Source organism: Thermoascus crustaceus (assembly GCF_041956765.1).
Source record: "Thermoascus crustaceus strain CBS 181.67 unplaced genomic scaffold VTN00scaffold_1, whole genome shotgun sequence".
Lineage (NCBI taxonomy): Eukaryota > Fungi > Ascomycota > Eurotiomycetes > Eurotiales > Thermoascaceae > Thermoascus > Thermoascus crustaceus.
The window spans coordinates 3,619,515-3,643,662 of record NW_027192527.1 but is presented as its reverse complement, the minus strand read 5'-3'; the positions used below and the strand labels follow the sequence as shown (position 1 = coordinate 3,643,662).

The window sequence follows — 24,148 nt, the reverse complement described above, 5'->3', positions numbered from 1 at the left end:
CACTCCGAAGGACCATCCCTGTGGCTGGAGCATGATCATGTAGCCTATTACCATGTCTCTGGGGGATCTAAACTTTCTATTACATCTTGAGACCTTCTGGAATCCCTCCAAGGGCAAGCTAATTTTGTATGCTCGTCAGCCTTTTCCGTTGCTCCCTTGACCTTACCTCTGCTTAATTCCCCCTTTCTCGGTCAGTGATATATTGTCTCTTAATGCGCATATTTACTCTTTTCACTCTTAACTACATGTGTATAATCCATACGCCCTGCTTTCTTTTCTGTTGACATCATGTGAAGCACGACGGATCTACAGTTCTGAAAATTCTGAATTATTTCGGCGATCAAAATTACTATTTTACTATTTGATACCTGGAAATACTTTTGTGCAAGCTTTAAAAGTGATTGTATAGACTCAAATTTATGATAATTTGCTGCTATTCTGATAGACATAGTACTCCATACTTGTAAGAACCGCGCTTAGAATCGGGGCGGCAGCGGAAGCCCCACCGGGGCCATATGGCGTGGCTGGAACGACAGAGGACTCTTCGCAAATCAGATGCGCCGCTCCCCTCCGTCTTGACTGAAGGCTGATGCCATGACAGCCCTCCGATACCCCTCCAAGGCTGCGGCACATCTCCGCCCTTTCACCAGCCCCGTCTATTCTCCCCTCCATCGCCTTTTACAAATCCGGAACCATATCAAGCGGTCGTACTCAGCGAGTTCGACCACCATTCCTGAAGCTCACCAACCTTCTGCACCGGCTGCCTCGTGCAAGACCCCAAGAGTGGCAGCTATGGATACAAAGACAAAGGAGCAGTATCTAGCAGACTCACCGCCAACGGTGGTCAGGCTAGAAATCAAGCCGCACTTCGAAGCTCTCAAGAATGAGCAGCTGAAAAAATACGCGCATTTTATGAGCAGGTTGGCTTCCGTGACCTAAGATTCCCCGCATTCGTGTTTTCAACACGGAGGATTGATCCCGGGAGTTGCTCCGCCGCTATACACTGCATTCAAGGTGCAAAACTAACATAGTATGGCATGTTAATTCCAGGGCCGCTTTTGAAGGCACCCGAATCACACTGCGTCAAGTATCTCCTGAATCGGAGCCGATCTACGATCTGATCCTTTCTCTCTACAAGGCCTGCAATGGCGACTGGAACAGCCTTGCTCAGAAGACCAACGTGAGCGCTGAAAACCTCCGCTTCTTCCTTGAATATGCAGCCCAGTTCCTCGGCAATTGTGGCAACTACAAAGGGTTCGGTGATTCCAAGTTCATTCCCAGAATCCCGCCGGCCGACTTCGAGGCACTGACCTCCGTCAACTCCGAGACCAAGGCAGCGTTTGAGAAGGCGAAGAATGCTGGTGGTGGGATTTACGAAACTGACAGCCAGGCTCTGATGCACCTGGGTTACGTGCAGCATGGCCACATGACGACATACTATCCTGACTCTCCGTCTATCACCAAGGAGGAAATCACCGCCATTGGTGATTTCATGGAGCAGAAGGGACTGCCTCTGGAGAATACGAGGTTAAAGAAGACTGCTACTGGTGATTTCGAGCTGTTGATCGCATCTGGCGTGTCGTCGCCCCCTGCCCAGGACAGGGACCTTGGTGAAGAAACTCGCTGGGAGCTGGATGGGAAGCTCAAAGGGAAGACGCTGACCCTTGTCTTTGGCGATCACCGGGAAGAGATGGCGAAGATTGCTCACAGTATTAAGCAAGCGGAGCTCAATGCCGCAAATCATATCCAAAAAAAGATGCTCGAGCAGTATGCCAAGTCATTCGCCACGGGTTCCATTGAGGCTTTTAAGGAGAGCCAGAGGCTTTGGATCAAGGACCAAGGTCCTGAGATCGAAACGAACCTGGGCTTTGTAGAAACATATAGAGATCCGCATGGAGTGAGAGGTGAATGGGAGGGATTTGTTGCTACGGTGAGTTCAACGCATCCTATCTGGGATGAGTTCCTGTTACAAATTTCGGTATATCGTTCATCTAGGAACGGGGTCGCTGACAGTTTTCAGGTCAACAAAGAGCGCACCAGAGCGTTTAGCAAACTGGTGTCCAATGCAGAGGGCATGATCTCCAAATTGCCCTGGAGCAAAGACTTTGAGAAGGACAAATTCCTCAGTCCTGATTTCACATCTCTCGAAGTTCTGAGCTTTGCCTGCTCAGGACCTCCTGTGGGCATCAACCTCCCGAACTATGACGACATTCGGCAGAACCTAGGCTTTAAGAATGTCTCTCTCGGAAACGTGCTCAGTGCTAAGGCTCCCAATGAGCCGGTACCGTTCATTCCCGAGAAGGATCTGGACGTTTACCGCAACTATCGCGATGCAGCGTTTGAAGTACAGGTTGGACTTCATGAACTTCTAGGACATGGAACTGGAAAGCTCCTTCAGGAGACATCTCCTGGGGAGTACAACTTTGACGTGTCGAACCCGCCAATTAGCCCCGTTACCAACAAGCCCATCTCGACATGGTACAAGCCCGGCCAAACCTGGAGCTCTGTTTTCGGACCAATTGCTTCATCGTATGAAGAATGTCGTGCAGAATGTGTGGCTATGGTGCTCAGCTGTGAGTTCAGCATCTTGAAGATCTTCGGCTTTGGTGATGGAACAGAGGACCTGTCCAATGAAGCTGGTGATGTCTTATTCGCATCGTACCTGCAAATGGCACGAGCTGGTGTCGTTGCCCTAGAATTCTGGGACCCGAAGAACAGAAAGTGGGGACAGGCTCACATGCAAGCGCGGTATAGCATCCTGCGGGCGTTCCTTGATGCCGGCGATGACTTTGTCAAGCTGGTCTACAATAAGGAGGATCTGTCCGATCTTGAGATCCACCTGGATCGTTCCAAGATCCTCTCACACGGACGCCCTGCGGTGGAGAAGTACCTGCAGAAGCTCCACATTTACAAGAGTACAGCAGACTTCGAAGCCGGCAAGAAGCTGTACGACGAAGTGACCCATGTGGATGACTGGTGGGGAACCAAGGTGCGGAACGTGGTGCTGCAGAAGAAGATTCCCCGTAAGGTGTTTGTGCAGGCCAACACGGTCTTGGAGGGAGATAAGGTGGTTCTCAAGGAATATGAGCCCACGCTCGAGGGCATGATCCAAAGCTTCGCGGAGCGCAACGTATAGAGGACACTCTCAGTCACGTCAGCGATGATGTTGTCGACTAGTATACATCGAATGAGCATGGATAGAACCTGCTGAACGAACATGGCACCTTTCCAATTATGCTGTACAAATATCATAGTAGATGAATCCAGCCTATCTCTCTGTCTCTATCAGTGTAGCATAAGGTGGGGCGGCGGAGCCAGGACGGGCAAACCAGCAAAAAGACGGCCCCGTTCGAGCCCCTTGGCCGCGCTCTGTTGCATCGCCGCATCCCATCGCTGCCAGCGGAGTAGACGCCGCGAGCTAGCACAGCACATCACTTCGCCTCGTCCCAAATCCCATCTCCAATCACTCCTCATCTCTTTGCTCCTGTCTTTCTTCCTCTTGATTCCCCGACTCTCCCAGCAATCCGTCTATAAGAAACCTGTGCGCTACGTCACCCTGATCACATGCTCTGAATGACCGGGCAGCTTCAGGACCCCGTGGATGCTCGAGCAATCATTGCATCTCGGAAGTGTGTATCAGTGTCACATCAGCAGTAGCCGAGTTTGCCTCCAAAACCCACTCGCGGGGCTAAAAGGCATACCGTTCTAGCGTTCTCCAGACAAAAGTAACCTGCCTTGTCGAATTCACACGATACCCCTGGCTCGCCTGCCACGGCGCGGCCACTTAATCCGACCAACCCCAACACGGAGGACGACTCCTATACCGCACCACCTCCGCATTCACCTGTTGACGAGGCATCTTCGTCGGGCAATTCGTCACCTCGTCCGCCTCCGTTCTCCTCCCTTTATTTCACCCCCGAGTCGGAGCTCAATCGCGTCAAGGCCACAGTCACAAAGTCTAGCTCCGCTGTACCACCCGCCTTTGCGCCCACACCACCCTCTGAAGAGCCTCCAAAACCGTTGTCTACATCGTCCGTCGTCGCGGATACAAAGGCAGCTTTCTCAAAGGACAGGAAGGGGGAATCGTCAGGAAAAGCACCGGAGGACGGAGAACCACCGCCCCCATATACCGAAGGATCCAGTCCAATCGAATCATTTACATACGTTATGGCTGCTGCAGGAGGTGCGGCGAGCATCATCACCCAGGTGCAGCAGGCGGGGGGGCCACCGATAAATACACTTGGAGGTACGCAGGGTCATCTACATAGGTCGCGGCAGGCTGGATCATCGCGCTGCTGTGTTTCTTAACAGTACGCTGACTGATATTTCTGGGACAGATGTCAGCGGTGATGAGCACATCACGCTTGACCTTCGGTAAGACTCGTACTGAAGATCGGGGAGATATTCCAGTCGTACTGACCAGAAGCGATAGAGGAACACGATTCACTCTCTCCAGAGATGAATTGCTAACACTACCCGAATTCGTCTTGCTATCGCTTTTCCCGAATGGTTTACTGCCCGACGGGCACATGGGTGGGTTCCATGATGGTGACATCTACCCAGTTGATGTAGGTGAACTCGAATCTGCCGTCTACAGAACCAATCTCACATATATATGCCAGTATGACCCTGCATCCCTACAATACATGCTCGATTTCTTCCGCTCCGTCGCACAGTCTATTCCGTCATCATCGCCTTCTCCAACTACCTCGCCGGACATGGATATGGTCGAATCGATGCAGGGTTCTCCGAGAGACATGCTGCAAGATCGGGCAGGAATAATTGTTCTTCGAGAGGATCTCGATTTCTACGCAATTCCACCACGGCCGGACATCGAACACCCTGAAATGATTGAAATCAAGCGTGCTGCGGCGAAGGTGCTATTGAAGCAAGATGGAATATTTTCCGGCTTGAGAAAAAGCGACGAAGCTGGAACAACAGAGCAGCACCTGATCGAGATGTTGACTGCTGGGTGAGCTATCACTCTAGTGTTCTTACTTCCTGCCATTTGACAGCACGTTCTAACAATCTACAGCGGCTTTAATCATGACGACCGGTGGGGTCATCGTGCTGGCGAACCCAACAAGGCGGTCATTTGCAGTCTTGCACTGGCGAAGCTCCGCACAGACATCAAGGGGGACTTGGCCAACAGCAACGCCGTGGGGATGGCACAGAAGCTGCTCCTGTTCTGGAGAAAGCCAGCCAGACGATGTTGGTGGGAAGGAGTGGAGTTGGAAGGAGTGGACGGCGTTGAGGGAAAACTGAAGGTGTGGATTCGGAGGGTGTGGACCCTAGAAATGGTAGGTTTTCTGGACATGATAGACGCATGCCTTTTTGTTCGGAGACTAACATGGCCCCCCAGAGCGTCATTGGGCTACGGTGATTGGCTAGATTCGCATCTCGACCGTTTTACTGCTTCCTACATGTCCCCTTCTATGCGTGTTTGTAATTATACCACTGATTCAGCACTTTTGTTCCTTTCTCGGTTCCCGTGTTTGTTTTCCGCAGAGTTGACGATATCCCCCTCTTTTCGATGTTGCAGTCCCGAGGCAGCATCTACAGGTGGCAAAGAAAGGCGTCTTGCGAGCGTAGGGCTCTTAATTATTTCCGTGATAATTATTCGGCCGGGCTGTCATGTTGTGAGGAGACGCCTGGCCTTGTATCCCCCATTTGACAGAGGATCGTTGGCAGTTTGTCTCTTCCTGCGCATTATTCCACGCAAAAGGTATTGGAGAATAATATACAGAGGTATTCAGACTCAGATTCGAAGCACGAACGCAGAGCCTAGCAGACCATTCTATTTTGTAGCCAGTGTAGATGTGCCTAGGCACTAGGATCGCGGAATCCGGGGAGCAAGTTCGTCACGTGATCTGACAGGGCGCGCCTTGCCCGGGCGGGACTAGTGGCGAGCAGCGGCCCTGCGCAGGGAAGACGCGACCGAACGGCGAGATCCATCAAAGAAGCATCTGAGCAGCGCTGCGTCCGGGAGCTCGACCGGCGATCACCACCCGCCCTGTCTGTTTTTTTCGCGACGACCGCGACGGATTCGCTTTTCTCCAATCTCTTCGCCCTTCTCGCGATCCGCTGGGCCTGCGCCCTTTTCAGCTCCATCTCTGCGCACAGCCGTCAAACCTTTCAATCGCATCTGCGACCTCGCAGGCGTTCGCCCTTCCAGAACTACACGAGCTGTCTGCGCATCCGGCCTCATCTCGACTTTCAACGCCCTAGAAGGGTCATGTCCCAGAGGGACTGAGCGCCCATCATGTCCCCCGTCAGAGGTTATATTACCTCGTATCCCCCGCGCGTGCGCCAGTATGGCAACGCGTTGCTTACGCCTGTACTCCCTCCAACACAAGCTACCGTCCCCTCACGGACGACGAAGCGCGGTACCACTGCAATAAACTACGCAGAAGACGGCTTCGATGATGATGATTTCGAGGACAGCGAGGGTCCCCGCAGACCAACTGGTCTGCGAAGTCTTCGACGGGACGAGTCGACTCTGGACAAAACCCCTATGGCGGAGAAACTGGGGAAGGAGATCCATGCTCCCGTTCAAGTCCAAGGGATATTCCGAGATTGGATGATCAAGAGGATGCTGAGACCAGCGTACGTTTTCTACTGCAATCCTGTTTTCTCTTATATTTTGCAGCGTTGCGCGTTGGCTAACCCATTATCTTGCCTTTTGCAGTTGTGCGGACCAGTTGCAGATTCAGGCACAGTTGCCCCTCACCCTCATTCCCATCCGAATTGATCTCGAGGTCCCAGCGCATCAACCCTTGGAGCCGTTCCCGATGCCTCGAGGGGTCATGGAACCCGGCCTCAACCCGACGCTCCCAGGATACAGAAGACCAGATCCGGCACCTGCATATCGGATAAAGGATACCTTTCTCTGGAACCTCCACGAGGCGCTGGCGACGCCGGAGGAGTTTGCGACAGGCTTTGTTCGCGATCTAGACCTGCCCAACCCGCAGGCCATGACTCAGGCGATTGCCAACCAAATACGCCAACAACTGGAGGAGTATGCTGGTGTGGCATTACATCCTTTATTCCAAAACACCCAAACCAAGCAGCCCACCGGTGCTGCCCCGGGTACGAGAGACGTCTCGACCACTCCAGCCCCCACACATGCCGCAACTCCCGATAGCAAAGCGAACGGAGTGACCAAGGAGCCCCTTGTCAATGATAGTATACTGAACCCTGATGACGCATACAGATGCATAATCAATCTTAACATCAACCTCCAGAACAAACTGTACACAGACAAGTTCGAGTGGTCCCTTCTTCATCCACCAGGGATGGCGGAGGAGTTTGCGAAGGTGACATGTGCTGACCTTGGTTTGGGCGGAGAATGGGTCAGTGCAATTGCGCACGGCATCTACGAAGCCGTCTTAAAGCTGAAGAAAGAAGTGTGCGAAAGCGGTGGCCTTATTAGCGGCATGGGTGGCTACGGGAATGAAATCGACAACCAGGCTGCGAATGGCGCTGAAGCTGGATGGCGATATGACCCCGAGGGATTAGGAGATGAGTGGGAGCCTAAGGTTGAGACATTATCCAAGGAAGAAATCGAAAAACGCGAAGGTGATAGGGAGCGGCAGATCAGACGCCTTCGGAGAGAGACGGCAAGATTCTCTTCCACAGCTGGTATCACGCCAGATACTTCGAGGCAAGCTGGCGGTGGCTATTTCGATGTCCCTGACGGTGAAACGCTGGGCAGAGGTGAGAGGAGCAAACGGAAGAGGCGCTTCCGCAGTCTCAGTCCCCTGGCCAGAGGAGGTACGCCTGGAGCACGAGGGACTCCAGATACAGGGTCCGGCGCTGGATACGGAGGGGGTGGTGGTACATTGACTGACTGGTTAGTTGCACCCTTACGTTGGCTTAGAAAGTTACCCTGCTGACCATTCCTTTTCCTTTAGGGAGCGACAAAACTGGAGATGTGCCAACTGTATGGTTTGGGGAACGTCCGTTTGGGCAGTGAGAGACGGTCCAGCCGGTCCAAGGGTAAGAGCGCATACAACCTTCCGAGAATTGTAAAGATCATGGCTCACAGTCTTACAGACTCTCTGCCACAACTGCGGTCTTCTCTACGAACGTGACAAGGTCACGCCCGAGTGGTCGAAAGACCTGCACCGTCATGACATGCCCCTTGGCCGATGACGACCTATTTCTGCACAGCCATACTTCTGATCGCATGACTTAGTGCCTTAAGGACATTGTTTACGACATAACAGTAAGCACTGGAACTATCGCCGCTTTTTTCGTAAATGGCATATCTAACCACTCTAATTTTACATGTATAGGTCATTTGTTTCCCCGTTTGCCTATGATGATCCATACGAAGCTGGCTTTCCGTGGACTAATATATTATCCACAATTTCTTCCCTTCGAGCATTTGAAGCCGTCGGCATATGCATTATCTGCGTGCATCTGCTTTTCCCCCCCAAACATTCAGTTCAGGCTATCCAACAGGTGAATTTGGAGGCATGGTACTTGTTAGGCATTAGAATCTTTTTTCTCTTTATCTCTTTTACACCCTTTTTCTTCCTCCACTTCCTTCCTCTTTCATCCTTGGCTTTGTCTAACTGTACGGTGAGCGGCGAAATTCTTGCTTGCTCACCCACGCCCCCATTTCAGTTGATTTGATAGGGGAATGAGCAATTCAATTAGACGGGATGCATTTCGCATCTTATATTTTTGTTCCTTTTTTTCTTTTTCTTTTTCTTCTAGAACGGGGGGGCTACTACTAGGTTCGGTTCTTCTTCCGTCTTCCGGGATCGGGTGTGAGTCGAGTTGCTTCTCTCTTTCTCTCTTCTGGGTAGTGGACCTTTTTTCCCTTCTTTCTTGCTTTGGTGTACAGTAGTTAGTATACTACCTACCTACCTAACTTAGTCGCGCATGCCCTCGTCTAGCCTAGCCACACAGTCTAACAATGTGTAGTTCAAATTTATATAGTGCTAGTATTTGCCCAACGTGCCTGTATTTTTAACATTTGTAACGGGGACGAGGCAAGGAGACAGGCCTACGGACCTTTTTATGATTTGAAATCATCATTTGAGTTTCTCTTGTGTGTTTCTGTTATCTTACTGCTACATGTTTCATAAAGGGACCATAGATCCCTAACACATATCCTTTGTCTGCTTTCTTTGTCAATTTGCATGCAACGTCAGCTAATGACAAAAATAAGTGCTGAGAGCATTCAAGCATGAAGCTTACTTCAGTATACTTGATAAAAACGTAAAAGAATGCAATTTTTAACTATTAAAGTGGTCTATTCTTCTCCACGACATTTCGGGTATCTGTTACAAAAGAAAAGAAACCGTGACAATGGCTAATACGCTGAATAGAAGAAAATGCCTTAAAGGTACAACACTGAATTGCATGGAAAATGATGACCTCGCCGAGGCTATCGTTCTCCTTGAATACTTTTCGGATCTAATTCTACCACAATCGAGCGAATGGGGTCGTAATATCCACGTAAAGGTCAAATTGTAGTAGTTAGGACACTGATGGCCAGCCGCGTGTGTCGGAAACAATGCAGAGAAGGCCGTTATGAGGGTTTATGAGACAAGATACGCAATAACATCATATGCTGTTGAATTGCGAATATCTTCGTACAGGTCGATAAACCCTCTGACATGACGTGCGTTGCATGCATGCATACATATAACAGGGTGGACATATTCATGGCGGAGGAAGTCTCTTTGGCTTAGGGATCTCAGCCGGTTCCTGGATAATAGAACGTTCTGCGTTAGCTACATGCATTGGTTCCATGTATAATATATTGATTTATTGCGTGAGTAGCATCATAAACACAGGCGTAGAAATACATACCGACTGGGCTCTTCTCTTCCTCCCGAGGCTATTATCATCCTCGTTTGCCTTCGCGTTTCTGCTGGCCGTTCTATCGGGGACACGGGCGCACACGACGTTCCTGCTCCCTTGTATACGGATGCCCGTGTTGATGTTGAGCTCTATCGGTCGACATCTACCATGTGCCCTATCTTCCAGAAGACGGGACGCATTAAGGGCGTCGATGACGGATGTGGCGAGTTGGGTCAACGTGGCCTGGCGGTGCTGCAGCAGTTGCTGCTGGGGTTCGACAAATTGCGCCTGGGACGAAGTCATCTGGGAAGCAGAAGTCATCGATCCAGTAGTACCTGCTCCTGTAGTACTGGCGCTGGAACTAGAGCCGGACTGGATGACGACCGTGTTCCCATGGCCGACAATGCTGATCGATGCATCGATCTTGATGGTGATGGGCGTGATAGTTGCATCAGCCACGCCGTCTTCCTCATCTTCGCAGTCGACGTCGCTAAATGTATCGTCTCTGATTGGAATCGCAGCGGCATTTACCGAATATGGCGGGGGCGGAGCCGTCGTGGAAGAGGAAGAGGCCCGGTTCCGCAGGTCCGCCAGGACCTCTGCCAGCTTGCGGCATTGGTGACCAAAAGCATCTGATGGAGGTTGCATACTGAACAGAACGTTGAAACAAGCGGATATTGACGGACGCTTATATTGAAACAGCAGAGACGTAATATGTATCTCACAGTTTCAAAGCAGAGTTCTGGAGAAACAAGAAAAAAGGAAGTAGTCTAACAGAAGCACTTTTTCACACCTCTTTACCTCCTCCTTGGAGATTAATCTATGACAGATTCAGAAAGGCAGAGAAAAACAGGATGACAGAGAAGAGAAGAGAAGGGAGCAGGGATCGACGCAAAGACATAGGCCGGGTGCCATCCCGGACAATAGAAAGGCAGATCATGAATAGGAGCGTTACATGCATGCAGAGTAAGCACTTTGTTTCCAAACGAAAGGGACAGGGCATGTACATCAATAGGGCATTCAGCCCGTGCAACACCATCGACAATCAACTCAGGCGGCCGGATCAAAGGCCGTCCATTTTCAGACGCCGTTGACAGGGAGACAGCGGTCGTTTTGCTATTGACCGGGCCCGTTTGGTGTTGCTATTGTGGCCCATTGACGCCTCTTATTGTTCGTGCCCGGCATCATGAGACGCATCCCTGCCTTCTCTGGGCATCAATAACACACCACTGTCACATCATTTACATTCCCTTTCTCTCCCTCTGATGTATGTATCGGTCTTTGCACCACAATACTTGCCGGGAAGGGACATGGCACACACTCTCCTACTGCGAACTAATGCTTTCAACAGCTGGGATGGCGAAATGGACATACAGCATCGCACAGTTTCTGGACGGTTGACTCCATGTCAAGAACCGTGTAAATAACTGCCGCAGCAGTGTTTCATGCAAGCCGTATGTACATGCAGGTCTAATCGATACATCATCATCAAAATGAGCTTTTCCAAGGCGTATCCTGTATCAAACCCTCTCTAAGCCAGACCATGCGCTTCTAAATCCTTCCTAAAAAAGCAGGACGCCGGATATACAATGCGATGGTCAATCAGGCCCCTGCTCCGCTCCCATCCTGCGTAGAGATCTCCAGATCCAGCGAGAGACCCAACCCCAACGGCATCCGTAAGCCGCGCCTCACCCGTAGCACCCTCACCGCTACTCCCCGTGCCATCGGAAACGCCGTGTTGGAGGTCTAGCTGATCTTCCACACAGGGTCAGGTCTCTCTGTCTCTGTCGCGGATGAAGAGGGGCCGAATTTGGAAGAAAGTGCACTTGACTCCTCCACATCGTCGAACTTACTGATGTCGTCGGCGGTGACTCTGGCCCCCGTCATCTCGGCCTGAAATTTTGGCAGTGGATATTGGTCCCTTGGATAGTACTTTCCCCCGGGATGTAGAGGCTGCAGGGTCTAGAGACCTATTAGCAAGAACAAGAGCCTACTCAGATAGCCAAAAGTTATACCAGCAGTCATGCGACGCCTCCCGAAAATTTGAAAAATTTACGGAATGTTACTGACTTCGCGGAATTCGTCGCCCTCGACGCGGACCTCCCGATCACGTATCCGGCGCATCAGGGCGAGGAAGTTGCTTTGTTTGAATTTTTCGTTCTGATCGTGACTGACACTGTCGAGCAACTGTCCCGCTGTCTTCGCAAGCTCATCCGAGTCGTCCCCTTGAGCTGTCGCATCCTTCTTGTCCACATATGGAATTGTATCTGAACCAATCCTTATTGGTTCTAGATTTTCCGCAGGCAAAGTCGAATCCGCCTGCAATGGTTCAGCGGCCGTCTCAGTAGCGTTCTGCTCCGCAGCAGTATTCTCCTGCCTTTCCATCTCTGCCCTAGCCTGTTCGAATGCAGCCTCAAAAGCAGATTCATCAAAGGTCTCAGCCTGTGGCTGATGTTGGGTCTGTGGAGAGTCCTGGTATGTAGGGAAATTGTTCATCATGGACGCCTCCATAGGATAACTAGGCCTGAAAGACGGTTGAAAGCCTTGTGAATGAAACGGCATCTGCTGATGAGAAGAAGCTCTCTGCTGCTGTCGTTGTTGCATAAACTCATTCTGCCAGCCGCCATGGGCAGCTCTGTTCAGTGGAGCCTCCGTTCGAAACTGATGCTGAGGGCCCGGATGCGAGGGACCTGACAGCTGCAACCTTTGGAAGTCTGCCGCCCAGTCAGAGCTCTCCGCAGGAGATATCATGGGGAACTGATGGCCGGGAGCAACTAAGGGTCCTGCATGTTGAAGGTTGGAAAGCGGTGGTCCAGCCTGATGGGCCTCGAAAGCCTCAAATTCAGAATCCAGGATGCCTGCATTGGGGTTTTCAGAGCGAAAACCCTAGTAAGGAGGATTTAGCCGCTTGAAAGTCTCAAACAACAGGACCAGGATCTCCCGAGGATGCTTACCTGGGAAGGTGACTGGCGAGAAGTCAATCGATCCTGCTGAAGCGTCCGGTCGACAGACGCATGCTTTTGGAGGTTCTGAAGCGCGTTTGATGGGCCGCAAAGAGCGTCGGCCATGATGGTCACTGGGGCACGGAGAACAGAGATGCTTTATATGGAAAGATGGTAGGTATGTGAATGCGGAGATTGATGAATATGCAAAGAGGATATCGGACAATGGCAACTCTCAGAGGAAGAGGAAAGGAGGATGAGAGGAAGGAATATACAATACTCTGCAAGAAGTAGGAGGAGCAGAAGGGGAGGTTGGAGAGCAAAGGAGGCAGACGAGAGAGTGAACGGAGACAAAAGATGCGGCGAGCGCTGAGGGGGGTCCGACGCGGACCGAGGCTGTCTCACGTGGGGCGCGGCGAAGGGGAAAGAGCGTGACCGGGGCGGAGTGTGACTCGGTTCCCAGAGATCGATAAGATAAGATCGCCCCGTGAGGCTCTACAGGACAGCTTTGAGTCCGTCTGCCGAAGCGGACAGTCTGGCCGTGTTTGGCTCCCCCATCTTGCCCTTGCTAGCTGCTCTTCCTCCCCAGATCAACCACACGCCGCCATCTCCAACCGCTGCTCCAGACAGGTCTAGAGGAACGAGGAACGAGGACAAGGCCCTCCTCTTCTTTCCTTTGTGTGCAAAGCAAAGATGGTCAGTTGGACTCGCCTTTTCCACCCCATGCGCGTGCCTCACTAACCCATCTACGCGAGACTCCAGGCGCAAGTAATCTCCAATTCTGGTCACGATGACATGATTGTAGGCTTTGCTTGACCCTTTCCTCAGCATGCCCCCGCTGCCGGTTACCTGCGCACTACTCTCTGGCCTTGTGCGACTAACGCTTCTTCCGTTTCTAGCACGATGCCGGCCTGGACTACTATGGCCGGAGACTGGCGACTTGCTCCTCTGACAAAACGATAAAGATATTCGAGATTGAGGGTGACACACATCGATTGGTTGAGACCCTGAAAGGGTGAGTTAAACGTCCCAAGCTCATTAATTGATGGCGAGCGCTGACACTGAGCGTGTCAAGGCACGAAGGCGCAGTGTGGTGCGTCGCATGGGTACGTGAAAGTCCATATTTTGCCTGAAAGACCTTTCGAGAATTCTTTTATATGGTTCTGACTGGGGGTGATATGGAATATGTAGGCGCATCCGAAATTCGGCACGATCCTGGCTTCTTCCTCGTACGATGGAAAGGTGCTTATTTGGCGTGAACAACCCCTGAGCACGACATCTCCCGCCACCGGCAGCTCATGGAGCAAAGTCTTCGATTTTTCTCTCCACACTGCCTCGGTGAACATGGTCTCGTGGGCACCACATGAGAGTGGTTGTCTCCTCGCCTGCGCTTCTTCGGACGGCCATGTCAGTGTCCTCGAGTTCCGTGATAACAGCTGGACCCACCAAATCTTCCATGCCCACGGAATGGGCGTGAACGCTGTCAGCTGGGCTCCTGCCGCATCGCCCGGAAGCTTGATAAACGCCAACCCTGGTCCTGGCCAGCAGAGGAGGTTCGTCACCGGTGGAAGTGACAGCGCAGTTAAGATCTGGGATTACAAGTATGTTGATGCTCGACCGTCCCTGTCTTTTTTTTATCTATACTGACAGTTATCTTACCTTAATCAGCCCGGAAACCAAGTCCTACACCCTCACCCAAACCCTCGAAGGCCACACAGACTGGGTTCGTGACGTTGCTTGGTCGCCAAGCATCCTCTCCAAGTCGTACATCGCCTCCGCCTCTCAAGACAAGACTGTCCGCATCTGGACTTCCGACGCCTCGGACCCTGGCCAGTGGACCAGCCAGCAGCTCGAGTTCGACACGGTGCTGTGGAGGGTCAGCTGGAGCCTCAGCGGAAACATTCTTGCCGTCAGCGGCGGCGACAACAAGGTCAGCTTGTGGAAGGAGAATCTGAAGGGCCAGTGGGAAAAGGTAAAGGATATTGAGGAGTAAGGACTTTATTTAGTTTCCTTGGGCGGTCGGGCCTGTTTCCTTGTATCTTTGTCTCTTCTTTTTTTTTACCCAAGCGTTGCTTGTTAGACATCCATATTGTATCCGGATATGGAAAAGTAAACATTTTTCTCACTGTCTGCGCACCTACATGCTTCATTCCTATGCCCAGTGAAATAATTTTGGTTAGGTAGAAAAACAAAGATGTAATATTGAAAGAAAGCTCAAGATAAAACATTTTGAAGGAAATGCTCCCGCTTTCAGCTCTTTCCTTCGGGATGATAAAATGCAGTTTTGAACCCCAAATTATGCACAAGAAAAATCCCCCAACAAAATTCAGCTCACGTATCCCAAAAAATAAAGGGTCCAGTGGTGCTCGGTTCCCTCATGTCAATCCACTGTCCCATCATGATCCTCCCCCCAGGCAGCGTCGCTCCTTCGTATCCAAAAATCCAATTGAACTGCAACTCCAAATCGACGGGCGGCCATTCTTCCTCCGGAAGCCACCCAAGCTCCTGCTCCTCCACCTTATCACGCGCTGCTTCTTCTTCTTGCTCGTCATCTTGGGGGATCAGTTTCAGGAACTTACGGTCCGCATCGTAGATTACGAAGCAAATACGGGTCCAACCGGGGATGTAGCTTGCGGCGATGAAATGGGCTCTGTGAACCCGCGGGCGAGGAAGCTAGAGTTGTCAGTGATCTGGTAAAAGCGCTGGACGCCACGGAAGTAGGTACGGGTAGACTCGGTGCCCAGGATCGGAATAATGATGTCGAATGCCGTTGGCCAGTTCAGGGGGTTCGAGTCAGGAATAAGATGGAGGGACTAAAAGGGGGGAAAAGAGAGGGGGAGTTAGTTCTATTTCGATGCTTGTTTCCTTAAGGGTTCAGGAACACGGCCGACATACCAGGGGAAGAGCATGTGTCCAGTGACTATCCAGATCTCCGCACGTCCGACGGTCTTCGAGACTGCTCAGCGTTTTTGGGTACGGATGGATGCAAGCTATGATCATGACTCAGATTACCCTCATTCACACGCGTTGGGATGAAGGCCGTGGCCCGTCACTTACAGTAATGTCCCAGCCACAGAGTCTTCAGCTCTGTGCTCATTCCCACGGCACATTCCCAGGATTTTGGTCTCTGGCTCTCAGGGAGGCTCTCAAGCGAGCTGTAAAATGTCCCTTCATCGGGATTGGTGAGGTGACGCTGCCAGAAGTTGCGAATATGCAGTAGCTTTTCCAAGTCCAATTTGCCAACTGGGACAAGCGGCTGGTTGGAGGTGAGCCCGTAGGAGTAAACGCTCCCGATATCGTAGTCGGTTCGTAAGCAACGGTAAGACATTGAAAGGTCTAGACATAGGTAGGTCAGGCACTAGAGAAAGGTGAGGCCCAGTCAGTCAGCTTTTCACTATGCTTTAAAAGACCAGAGAAATTGTCAAGATCGTCGGTCTCCCCTCACCAGCTGCACAGCGCAGAATAAGTCCGATGGGGAGCGTTTCGCGCGACGGCTGCTGTAGCCACTGACAGGTCGTTTCATGAAGTCAGAATCTGAGAGTACCTCGCGGATCCTATCGAGTTCTTAGAAGCGGGTGGCGTGCTGCTTGTATGTGACGATGAACAAAAGGATTCTAGGAGCATAGTCGTGACAACCTCCAACCATAGAGTTTGCGCTTCCTTTCTCCGATTTTGAAGGAGATCTTTTGCGGCAGGACAATGGCGCGTATCTTGTATTCTATCTTAATCTCTGTAGAAGATCGTTCGTAAGGCATGTCATATCGGTCCTTGGACCGCTTGCGCCAGATAGAAGAGTGTAAGTGGCAACACTCTCTCGGCGAGAAACGTGCATGTTGAAATGAAGCTTGAAAGGTCAGCGTCGTCTGGCAGAAGATACGCGATGTACTGGATAATCTGAGACGGCAAGCAGACCCATTAGCACCTGGATTGCAAATGGAGGAACTGGTAAATCGAACCTCAGTTGGTAATTTTGAGAAAGGGTTGAGCGCCTCAAGATCCAGAGTCCAGTCCGTGTCTGCGATATCGGACAGAATCGAGCTATCCTCAGGACTCGAAATTGTATAATCCATTGGAAGGTCTTCCATTTTGCTAATTGAATAGCTACGAGATAATGGCAAAAGAAGCCCAAGACAGGTTAATAAGGAATGGAGTTGGTGAGGTACTACTTTCCAAAAAGATAGAATGTCGTGAAAATGAAGTGGAACTTTTTTTACAAGGCAGTTTCGATGCAGCGAAAGAGGATCTGCTTGCGAGATAGGGCCTCATAGGACATGGATGAACAAGAGAAAAAGCAATAATAACCGGATGACGCTTCTTCAGATGCGTCTGAGCTGAGATGTGAGAATAGATTGTCGGTAACCGAGTAGTAACCACATTGTTCTCAGTCAAGACCAGTGTCAATAGGCAAATGACAGCGGCACTCCAGAGGCTTCAATGTGTATCAGCTGAGCGGAATGACCAAAAGTTATGCCTCTGGTAACTATAGAATCCGTGATGTCCTACAGGTGCCTGTAATGGACATAAGCCTGGCTGTTGTTCAATGGAGAGAACAATGGAAACAACGGGAGAGAGATGTCCTTGTTCTCTGCAATATAATAGTCAATACCGCGCCTTGGCTTCTTCAAGCTCCGTGTTTCATCTAAGGTTATATTCAGAGATTTGACACTGGGGTATGGCCACTGCGGAAGCATTGCTCATCACAAATGCACAAGACGGGCTCCGCAGGGATGCATCCTTAAGGATTCGGATATAAAAGCTCCCGTCTACTGGGAGCAGTTTCACATTTCAAAGGTCAACCCTACTATGTCACCTGGTTCTGCACTCTGTACGCCGTGTTATACGGTTCGTATATTGCCTCTTCGCTCCCTGCATCAGGTTGGGTGCAGCAGCTCTTTCAGAGGACTACTTGCTCTGTTCATAACTGAAAGAGAAGACTACTGAGAAGTTAACTCTTAAATTAAAGTATCAGAAGATAAAGAGAATATGCAAATTAGCTTGATGATGAAAAATCTCACATAACTGGTTCCTAGTCCATGCGAAGATTCCGTCTCCTCAAACTTTCTTTAACCCCCCATCCATCTGCCAACAGTCCCTTGACCTCTTCTAAGCCCATTCCACTCATCTCAGGGTAGATTGCCCACACACCGACCCAGCCAGCCGCGCATACTACCGCATAGACAATGAAGGTCCAGCCGGGGGAGATCCATTCCATCATCGGCAGAAAAGTCAGTCCCACGATGAAGTTCGAGCCCCAATTTGTGGCCGTAGCAAGCGCGGAGCCAATAGAGCGCACGTTCAAGGGGAAAAGCTCCGATTGCTGCCAAGGCACGTTGCCCAGACCACAGGCGTATGAGGCGGTATAAACAATCAACGACAGAAGAATAGTTACTGGAAGGAATGGACTGCTGTTCGAATCACTCACGACTTTTGCCTGAGGATCCGATGATGTCTTCGGCATATCCAGGGAGGAGAAAGCAAATGCACAGGTAAACAGCGAGAGGATCATGACTGGAATCGAGTAGAGAAGAATACGTCGCCGGCCTATGCGGTCAATCAAGGAAAAAGCGAGGAGGGTAAAGAGGAAGTTTGTCATGGCGACGGATAGCGACGTCAGAGTCGGGGAGGAGAAAGAAAGTAAGGAGAAAATAGTCGCGGAGAAATACATGAGGCTGTTGAAACCGCAAAGTTGCTGCAGTCCCTGCAACATCATCGCGATCGTTAAGGCTCGTCGATTTCCTCCAACGCGGAACAATTCCGAAACCCTCTGAACCGCTTGATCGAACCACCCCATGCTGGAGCCTGAAGGCTTGTTATAGCCCATCTCTTCCTCTTCATCCGCAACTTCCCTCTCAATGTCCCGGAAGATACGCTCGGCTATACGCTCACTGTCCAAGCCACTTCCGTATACCCTACCCAAGACTTTTTTAGCTTCAACTTCGTAGCCAGCTTGGACCAGCCATCGAGGGGTTTCAGGCAGGAGGACAAGAATAGCAAGCTGGAAGAAGGCTGGAAGAGCCCCAAGACCAACCATCCAGCGCCATCCTCCCGACACAGATGAGAATAGCCAGCCGACTACGTAGGCAATGACCTGACCACCGGTAATGAACAAGCTCAAGATAGTCACCAGCCTTCCTCTCATTTCAGAAGGGGCCAACTCCGAAATATACCTAGATGCAGATTATCAAGGCCGGTCAGCGATTATGGACTAAAATATTTTCACCCATCCATACTGTCGATGTATGCGACTCCTCCCAGGATCACCTACAAGGGTGTAACCAAGCTTGCGCCGCCAACTGCCAACCCAACGGCGCTCCGTCCGCCTATCATGCCCCATACGCTGCCCGTGAGGGCTTGCCATAACGCGCCAATGGCGAAAAGAGCATCCGCAACCAGGATAACCCTCCTCCGGCCCAGTTTGTCTGCCAGAACTCCGGCCAGGGGACTAGCGATCAGAGCAAACAGACTCGTACACGATGTAATCAGACTCTTGTCGAGGGTGGTAAGGGGTCGGTGGGACAGATCAGAACCGATAGAAACGAGCGTCGAGGAAATTACTCCGGTACTACATAAAGCAGGAACGTCAACCACGGTTATCTATACTAATTGTGGCAGATAGAGAACGGATAATTAGGCGGTATCCATACTCGTAACCGAAGAGAAGCCCGCTGACTCCAGCAGAAAAGGTCAAAGCCCAAATGAACCGGTCACCAGATCCCTTCGACTTTCGATTCTGCAATGGCTCATCGTGATCGCCTCGCCGGTCATGAACATCGGCGTTGTTCGCGACGAGTAACGGCGCCTCGACCCCAATCCTCTCGTTGGCGTGGCCGGCAGCCATGGCTTGAAGCTCTATTTCTTGCTCGGTCGCACGAGTAGCGTCAAATCCATCTGTTGGCATACGGGAAGTCGCATGGACTGTATAACATGCTCCGTTCCGCAGGGAGCACGGGGAGGTATATGTATGAAAGCCTAAGCCGCCGCGTGATCCACCTTGTCCCTTGTCGCCATAGATTAGGTAGCTGATCTTAGTAGCCTACAGCTCCGTACGACGTCAGGGCCTTGAGGCGGTCAGGGAGCCCGGGTCACCTGCGTCAGTTCCTAATTTGGACAGGTGATGTGTCACGTGCATAATCACTTCGTTCCTAGGTTGCCATACCTTTTGTCACCCCCCTCCCCTGCTACCTACTGTCTTGGCGGATGGCTATTCTATAACCACATGACTTTGAAGCCACTGGAGGGTACCTGGACACTATGATAGGTTACAGACCCTAGACAAAGCCAGCCCAGATTGAAATATAGCAAAAGCGGCAGGCTAAGTGGCTTGAACAGGGCGTGCCGAAAGATACCTATGGCAACCTAGTGTACGGCAATAATAATCGAAGTCAACGTTCTACCCCGTCAAAAGTACTAAAGCCCCTTATACCCTTGTGGCTACGTCTGCAGTCAGTTAATTCATACTCGGATACGGGCCTGGACTGCTGTGATGCTTAAAGCCAATAGCTAGCTTCTAGTAAACAAGAGACAACAAGTGACGGAAGCAGTACTCTGCTTTCTTTATTCAACTATCTTATGATCAACCCAATTTCATCTAGTGGGCCACGGCAACACCAGCCTCATTTGCCTGTGCAGTGATCTTCTTCTTGTAAGCGTTAACATCCCCATCAAACTTCTCGACAGTTCCCTTGTCGCAGACCCAGAGACTAGTGCACACGTTCTGCAACAATGTCACATCGTGGGAGACCATCAAGACACCACCTTGGAACTTCTGCAGCGCTTCCGATAGGGCGTCCATGGCCTCGATATCCAGATGGTTAGATGGTTCGTCGAGAACGAGGATATGAGGATTTGTCAAAGACAAACAGGCGAAAGCCACACGTGATTTCTGACCACCGGATAGCAACTCCATTCTCTGAAGCCCAGTCATGCCAGTGATGCCAAACCTACGCACCTGTCAGTAAATGAACGCCACCTCCATCCTACAAAGGACTCCTGGAGTTAGGACTTACGCTCCCAAGTGTCTCCGGTACTCCTCATCCGTCTTTCCCGGGAACGTCTTCGCCATAAAGCCAACCGCACTGGTAGTCAGGTCCAGTGCATCGACGTGGTGTTGAGCGAAGAAGCCAATACGCAGTCTCGGGTGCTGAGTTATTAAGCCACTGGTGGGCTGAAGCTGACCGATCAACAACTTCAGAACCGTGGTCTTACCGGCCCCGTTGGGTCCGACAATTCCAATGCGGGAATCGAGTTGAACATCGAGGTCGACATGCTTAAGAAGAGGCTTATCTTTTGAGTAGCCAAAGGAGACATCGGACATCTGAACAATAGGTGGCGAAAGTTTCTCGACTTCGGGGAACTTGAAGTGCACGGTATACTCGTTCTCTGGAGGCTGCAATACCGGCATTCTCTCGAGTTTCTTAATCCTAGACTGTGCTTCTGATGATTTGGCCGCATTGTATCTGAATTTATCAATGAAGGCTGGTAACAATCGTCAGCGAAAGAGAACTTTAAACTCTGGTGAAAGTAACTGACCTTGCAGATGTGCTCTCTCTGCCATCTGCTTCTCGTATTCCCGCTTGGCGTTCTTTCTCCGCTCTTCTTTCGTGGCGTAAAAGGAGTCTATAAAGAGTCAGCATGACTCGCAAACTTGCATATGCGGACAACATTACCGAAGTTAGCTCCTTTGTAGTAGTCTAGTCTTTCTGAGTGCTGGTGAATAATATCCGTTGCCACTTCGTTGAGGAAGGCTCTGTCGTGAGAAACCACAAGCACAGTACTGGGGTATGATTGCAAGTAGTTTGATAAAAAGGTAATCGACGGCACATCCAACATGTTCGAGGGTTCTGCAAGGTGTTAGCATATATAGTTTCCTCTCAACAGCAATCATTGTAGATCCACGGACCGTCGAGCAGAAGAAGATCTGGTTCACAGAATAGAGCCCGAGCCAAGGCCAGTCTCATTCTCCATCCTCCAGAGAAAGTCTTGGTTGCGTACTGCTGTCGCTCGGGAGAGAAGCCAAGACCTGCCAGAATGCTGGCAGCGCGAGACTCGGCTTTGTCGGATTCCATCTCCGCGAGTTTTGCGTGGATGTCACTCAAGGTCGTATCGAGACCTTCACGTTCGTGATCAAGCTTAGCTGCGTCCTTAGAGGTATCCGCCATCTTAGATCGCTCTTCATCGATGGCTGCAAGCTTCTTGTTGATTTTCTACCGGTCAAGTCAGTACTAAGCCTCCTATATGCTCATAAAATAGTAGAACTAACATCCTGCTCTGCGAGGAGATGTTTCCGCCACACGTCGGCGTCTAGAACAGCTTGCAAAGCTGGTGTGTCATCACCTCTGATCTATACGTCCAGTTAGCGGTGAACACTAGAAAGCACCGACAGTTATCCCTATATCAACCTACCTCCTGTTCCACGTGCAGGATAGAAATGTGGGTAGGGATTGCCACTTCTCTACGACTCAAGGCGCGGAGCAGAGTACTCTTTCCTATACCGTTCTGACCAACGAGACCATACCGCCGGCCATAAGCCAGTGTTAGAGACGTATCTGTCAATATGCGCTTGCCACCGATGGAGATATCAATTCCGTCCACCTTGATATCCTTGCTCTTCATTTGTGACTCGGGGCCCATTTGCAGAGGGTTGACAGCCATGAAGAACTCCTCATAGGACTGGGTGCTGTCAGGTTGGTTGAGAAGACGTGAGGCCTCATATTCCACATTCTTCATAACTTTCTTCTCCTGCTTGGCACGAATCTTCCTCTCAGCCTTCTCGAGCTTCTTTCGGTCTACACGAGATTCCACCTTCCTGGTGTTTGCAGACTCCAAATCGACCGTGGCACCAGCAAGTCCCAAAGTGGAAGAGATGTTTCGCTGAGAGCCCACATTGATTGCCTGATCAAGCTTTTTGGCAGTAAACGGCATCTGCCTCCGTTCCGCATCGACCCCGTCTGCAGAACTTAAAGAGGAGATGAACTTTTCCACGAGGTTGCGTATAGCCTCCTCATTTTGGGATGAGAAATCCCCGGATGCCGACACCAGAAGCTCCGTGACAGTGTCGGCAGCCTCCGACAGTGGCGAAGGAGCATTTGGGTCGGTATCCTCAACATAAGCTTTTGAGGCATGAGTCAGATAGCCCTAAGGTTGAATTAGCAGGGTACGTAGTCCCTTTCATCTTTATGGTTACTTTCTGGCAGCACGTACCACAGAGTATTCTGAGATTACATGGTCAAGACCAGGGATCTGCGCATGAAGTTCCGCCTCCATATTGGGTAATGGGGGACTTGTACAAACGATATCACGTGTGGCCGCACAGGGAAAGAGCGGCTCGATAGACCCGGAAAGAAATCACCTTGTGCCTTCTTCAGGGTATGGTGGTTCTCGCGGTTCAACGACGGTCTTTTTTTGGGATGAGAAGCATTGTTAGCAAGACCTCGATATTCGATGTGAGTGGCGGTTGGTGGAGTTGGAGCCGCAGGGTTTACCTGTGGAGAACTGGGAAGCGGCACGGTTGACACGAGAGACTGACCGCCAATCGTCGCGTGCGCTGAGCGATAGAAAAATCCCACCAACTCGAAGCGACCATCGAAGCGATCAAGTCACCAAGATCTCTCCAGGTTATGTAACATTGATGACTAGCCGAATCAATGCACGGGTGTTCCGGAAGGCTCTATGGAGTACAGTAGTACAGTAAGCGCTGCAAAAGAAAAAAAGTTAACGCCTTCGGCTGCATGAACCAAGATCAACAGACTGCAGCGCGTCAGGAAACGCGCTTACTTGACAGCAGATTGATCCAGCCACCTTATCGTCACATGTTTCATCTTCCATGCTCTACCTCGACTCCATGTGCCAGTAAATCTGGCAGAAGTCTATCGGAGTTGCTGTGCATGGTCTGGTCTTGCATGGCAGATACCGTGAGGAGCCCAATCATCGACACAAGACGCCACTCCACAGCTGCCCACGAGCAGCAGTTCTTCCATATACTGTTATGATTTGATAGCTACGACATCCTGCTCTTCCAATAATGTATCAAACATGCCTTGGACAGTCACAGTAGAAGAGTCCTGTCATCACAATTTGAGTTTTTAACAGTACAGTTCCTGCCGTGACAGCCGCTGAGCGCTTGCTGAACCTTTCCTGCCCTTCCAATTCACTTCTCCACATGATTGTGCAGATATTTTGCTATTCTTTCCACACATCAAAAAAAGTGGACTTCGTGATTTTGTCAAATGTGAAAAGTCCGGATCGGCGGTATTACGACTATGCTCCACAGACCATGGACTGTACGGAGCATACCGGGTTTAAAATGTTGATCTGCGGCGCTGCGTACATCCATCGGATGGATGATCGCTGACCGCTGTACGGAGTACACTACTAGTAGTAAATCACGT

General features: G+C 50.8%; 9 protein-coding genes across 9 annotated transcripts; 3 read left to right on the top strand and 6 right to left on the bottom strand.

The window, feature by feature from the left end:
* Positions 1-594: 594 nt before the first annotated feature.
* On the top strand, positions 595-5,674 carry VTN00DRAFT_1277 (uncharacterized protein; the record flags this gene model as incomplete). Its single annotated transcript, XM_069427366.1, has 10 exons — positions 595-920; positions 1,051-1,930; positions 2,021-3,130; positions 3,811-4,246; positions 4,338-4,374; positions 4,433-4,568; positions 4,623-4,972; positions 5,036-5,300; positions 5,363-5,379; positions 5,467-5,674. 10 exons carry the CDS (start codon positions 595-597, stop codon positions 5,672-5,674), a joined length of 3,765 nt encoding a protein of 1,254 aa, XP_069291979.1.
* Positions 5,675-5,823: 149 nt separating this feature from the next.
* On the bottom strand, positions 5,824-6,111 carry VTN00DRAFT_1276 (uncharacterized protein; the record flags this gene model as incomplete). The annotated part of the gene is made up of 1 exon (XM_069427365.1): positions 5,824-6,111. The coding sequence occupies one exon, from the start codon at positions 6,109-6,111 to the stop codon at positions 5,824-5,826; it is 288 nt and encodes a 95-aa protein (XP_069291978.1).
* A 151-nt stretch (positions 6,112-6,262) lies between these two features.
* VTN00DRAFT_1275 (uncharacterized protein) lies at positions 6,263-8,154 on the top strand (the record flags this gene model as incomplete). Its single annotated transcript, XM_069427364.1, has 4 exons — positions 6,263-6,606; positions 6,689-7,852; positions 7,914-7,998; positions 8,056-8,154. 4 exons carry the CDS (start codon positions 6,263-6,265, stop codon positions 8,152-8,154), a joined length of 1,692 nt encoding a protein of 563 aa, XP_069291977.1.
* A 1,524-nt stretch (positions 8,155-9,678) lies between these two features.
* VTN00DRAFT_1274 (uncharacterized protein) lies at positions 9,679-10,467 on the bottom strand (the record flags this gene model as incomplete). Its single annotated transcript, XM_069427363.1, has 2 exons — positions 9,679-9,723; positions 9,829-10,467. 2 exons carry the CDS (start codon positions 10,465-10,467, stop codon positions 9,679-9,681), a joined length of 684 nt encoding a protein of 227 aa, XP_069291976.1.
* A 1,404-nt stretch (positions 10,468-11,871) lies between these two features.
* Positions 11,872-12,887, bottom strand: VTN00DRAFT_1273 (uncharacterized protein; the record flags this gene model as incomplete). The annotated part of the gene is made up of 2 exons (XM_069427362.1): positions 11,872-12,705; positions 12,774-12,887. 2 exons carry the CDS (start codon positions 12,885-12,887, stop codon positions 11,872-11,874), a joined length of 948 nt encoding a protein of 315 aa, XP_069291975.1.
* A 567-nt stretch (positions 12,888-13,454) lies between these two features.
* VTN00DRAFT_1272 (uncharacterized protein) lies at positions 13,455-14,754 on the top strand (the record flags this gene model as incomplete). The annotated part of the gene is made up of 6 exons (XM_069427361.1): positions 13,455-13,457; positions 13,524-13,562; positions 13,661-13,776; positions 13,837-13,867; positions 13,953-14,362; positions 14,430-14,754. The coding sequence occupies 6 exons, from the start codon at positions 13,455-13,457 to the stop codon at positions 14,752-14,754; spliced, it is 924 nt and encodes a 307-aa protein (XP_069291974.1).
* A 338-nt stretch (positions 14,755-15,092) lies between these two features.
* Positions 15,093-16,846, bottom strand: VTN00DRAFT_1271 (uncharacterized protein; the record flags this gene model as incomplete). The annotated part of the gene is made up of 6 exons (XM_069427360.1): positions 15,093-15,434; positions 15,657-15,751; positions 15,819-16,119; positions 16,207-16,267; positions 16,570-16,655; positions 16,718-16,846. 6 exons carry the CDS (start codon positions 16,844-16,846, stop codon positions 15,093-15,095), a joined length of 1,014 nt encoding a protein of 337 aa, XP_069291973.1.
* Positions 16,847-17,787: 941 nt separating this feature from the next.
* On the bottom strand, positions 17,788-19,659 carry VTN00DRAFT_1270 (uncharacterized protein; the record flags this gene model as incomplete). The annotated part of the gene is made up of 3 exons (XM_069427359.1): positions 17,788-18,928; positions 19,027-19,323; positions 19,406-19,659. The coding sequence occupies 3 exons, from the start codon at positions 19,657-19,659 to the stop codon at positions 17,788-17,790; spliced, it is 1,692 nt and encodes a 563-aa protein (XP_069291972.1).
* A 690-nt stretch (positions 19,660-20,349) lies between these two features.
* Positions 20,350-23,024, bottom strand: VTN00DRAFT_1269 (uncharacterized protein; the record flags this gene model as incomplete). The annotated part of the gene is made up of 8 exons (XM_069427357.1): positions 20,350-20,701; positions 20,768-21,236; positions 21,291-21,377; positions 21,428-21,601; positions 21,661-21,964; positions 22,021-22,101; positions 22,164-22,895; positions 22,962-23,024. The coding sequence occupies 8 exons, from the start codon at positions 23,022-23,024 to the stop codon at positions 20,350-20,352; spliced, it is 2,262 nt and encodes a 753-aa protein (XP_069291971.1).
* Between the last annotated feature and the right edge of the window lie 1,124 nt (positions 23,025-24,148).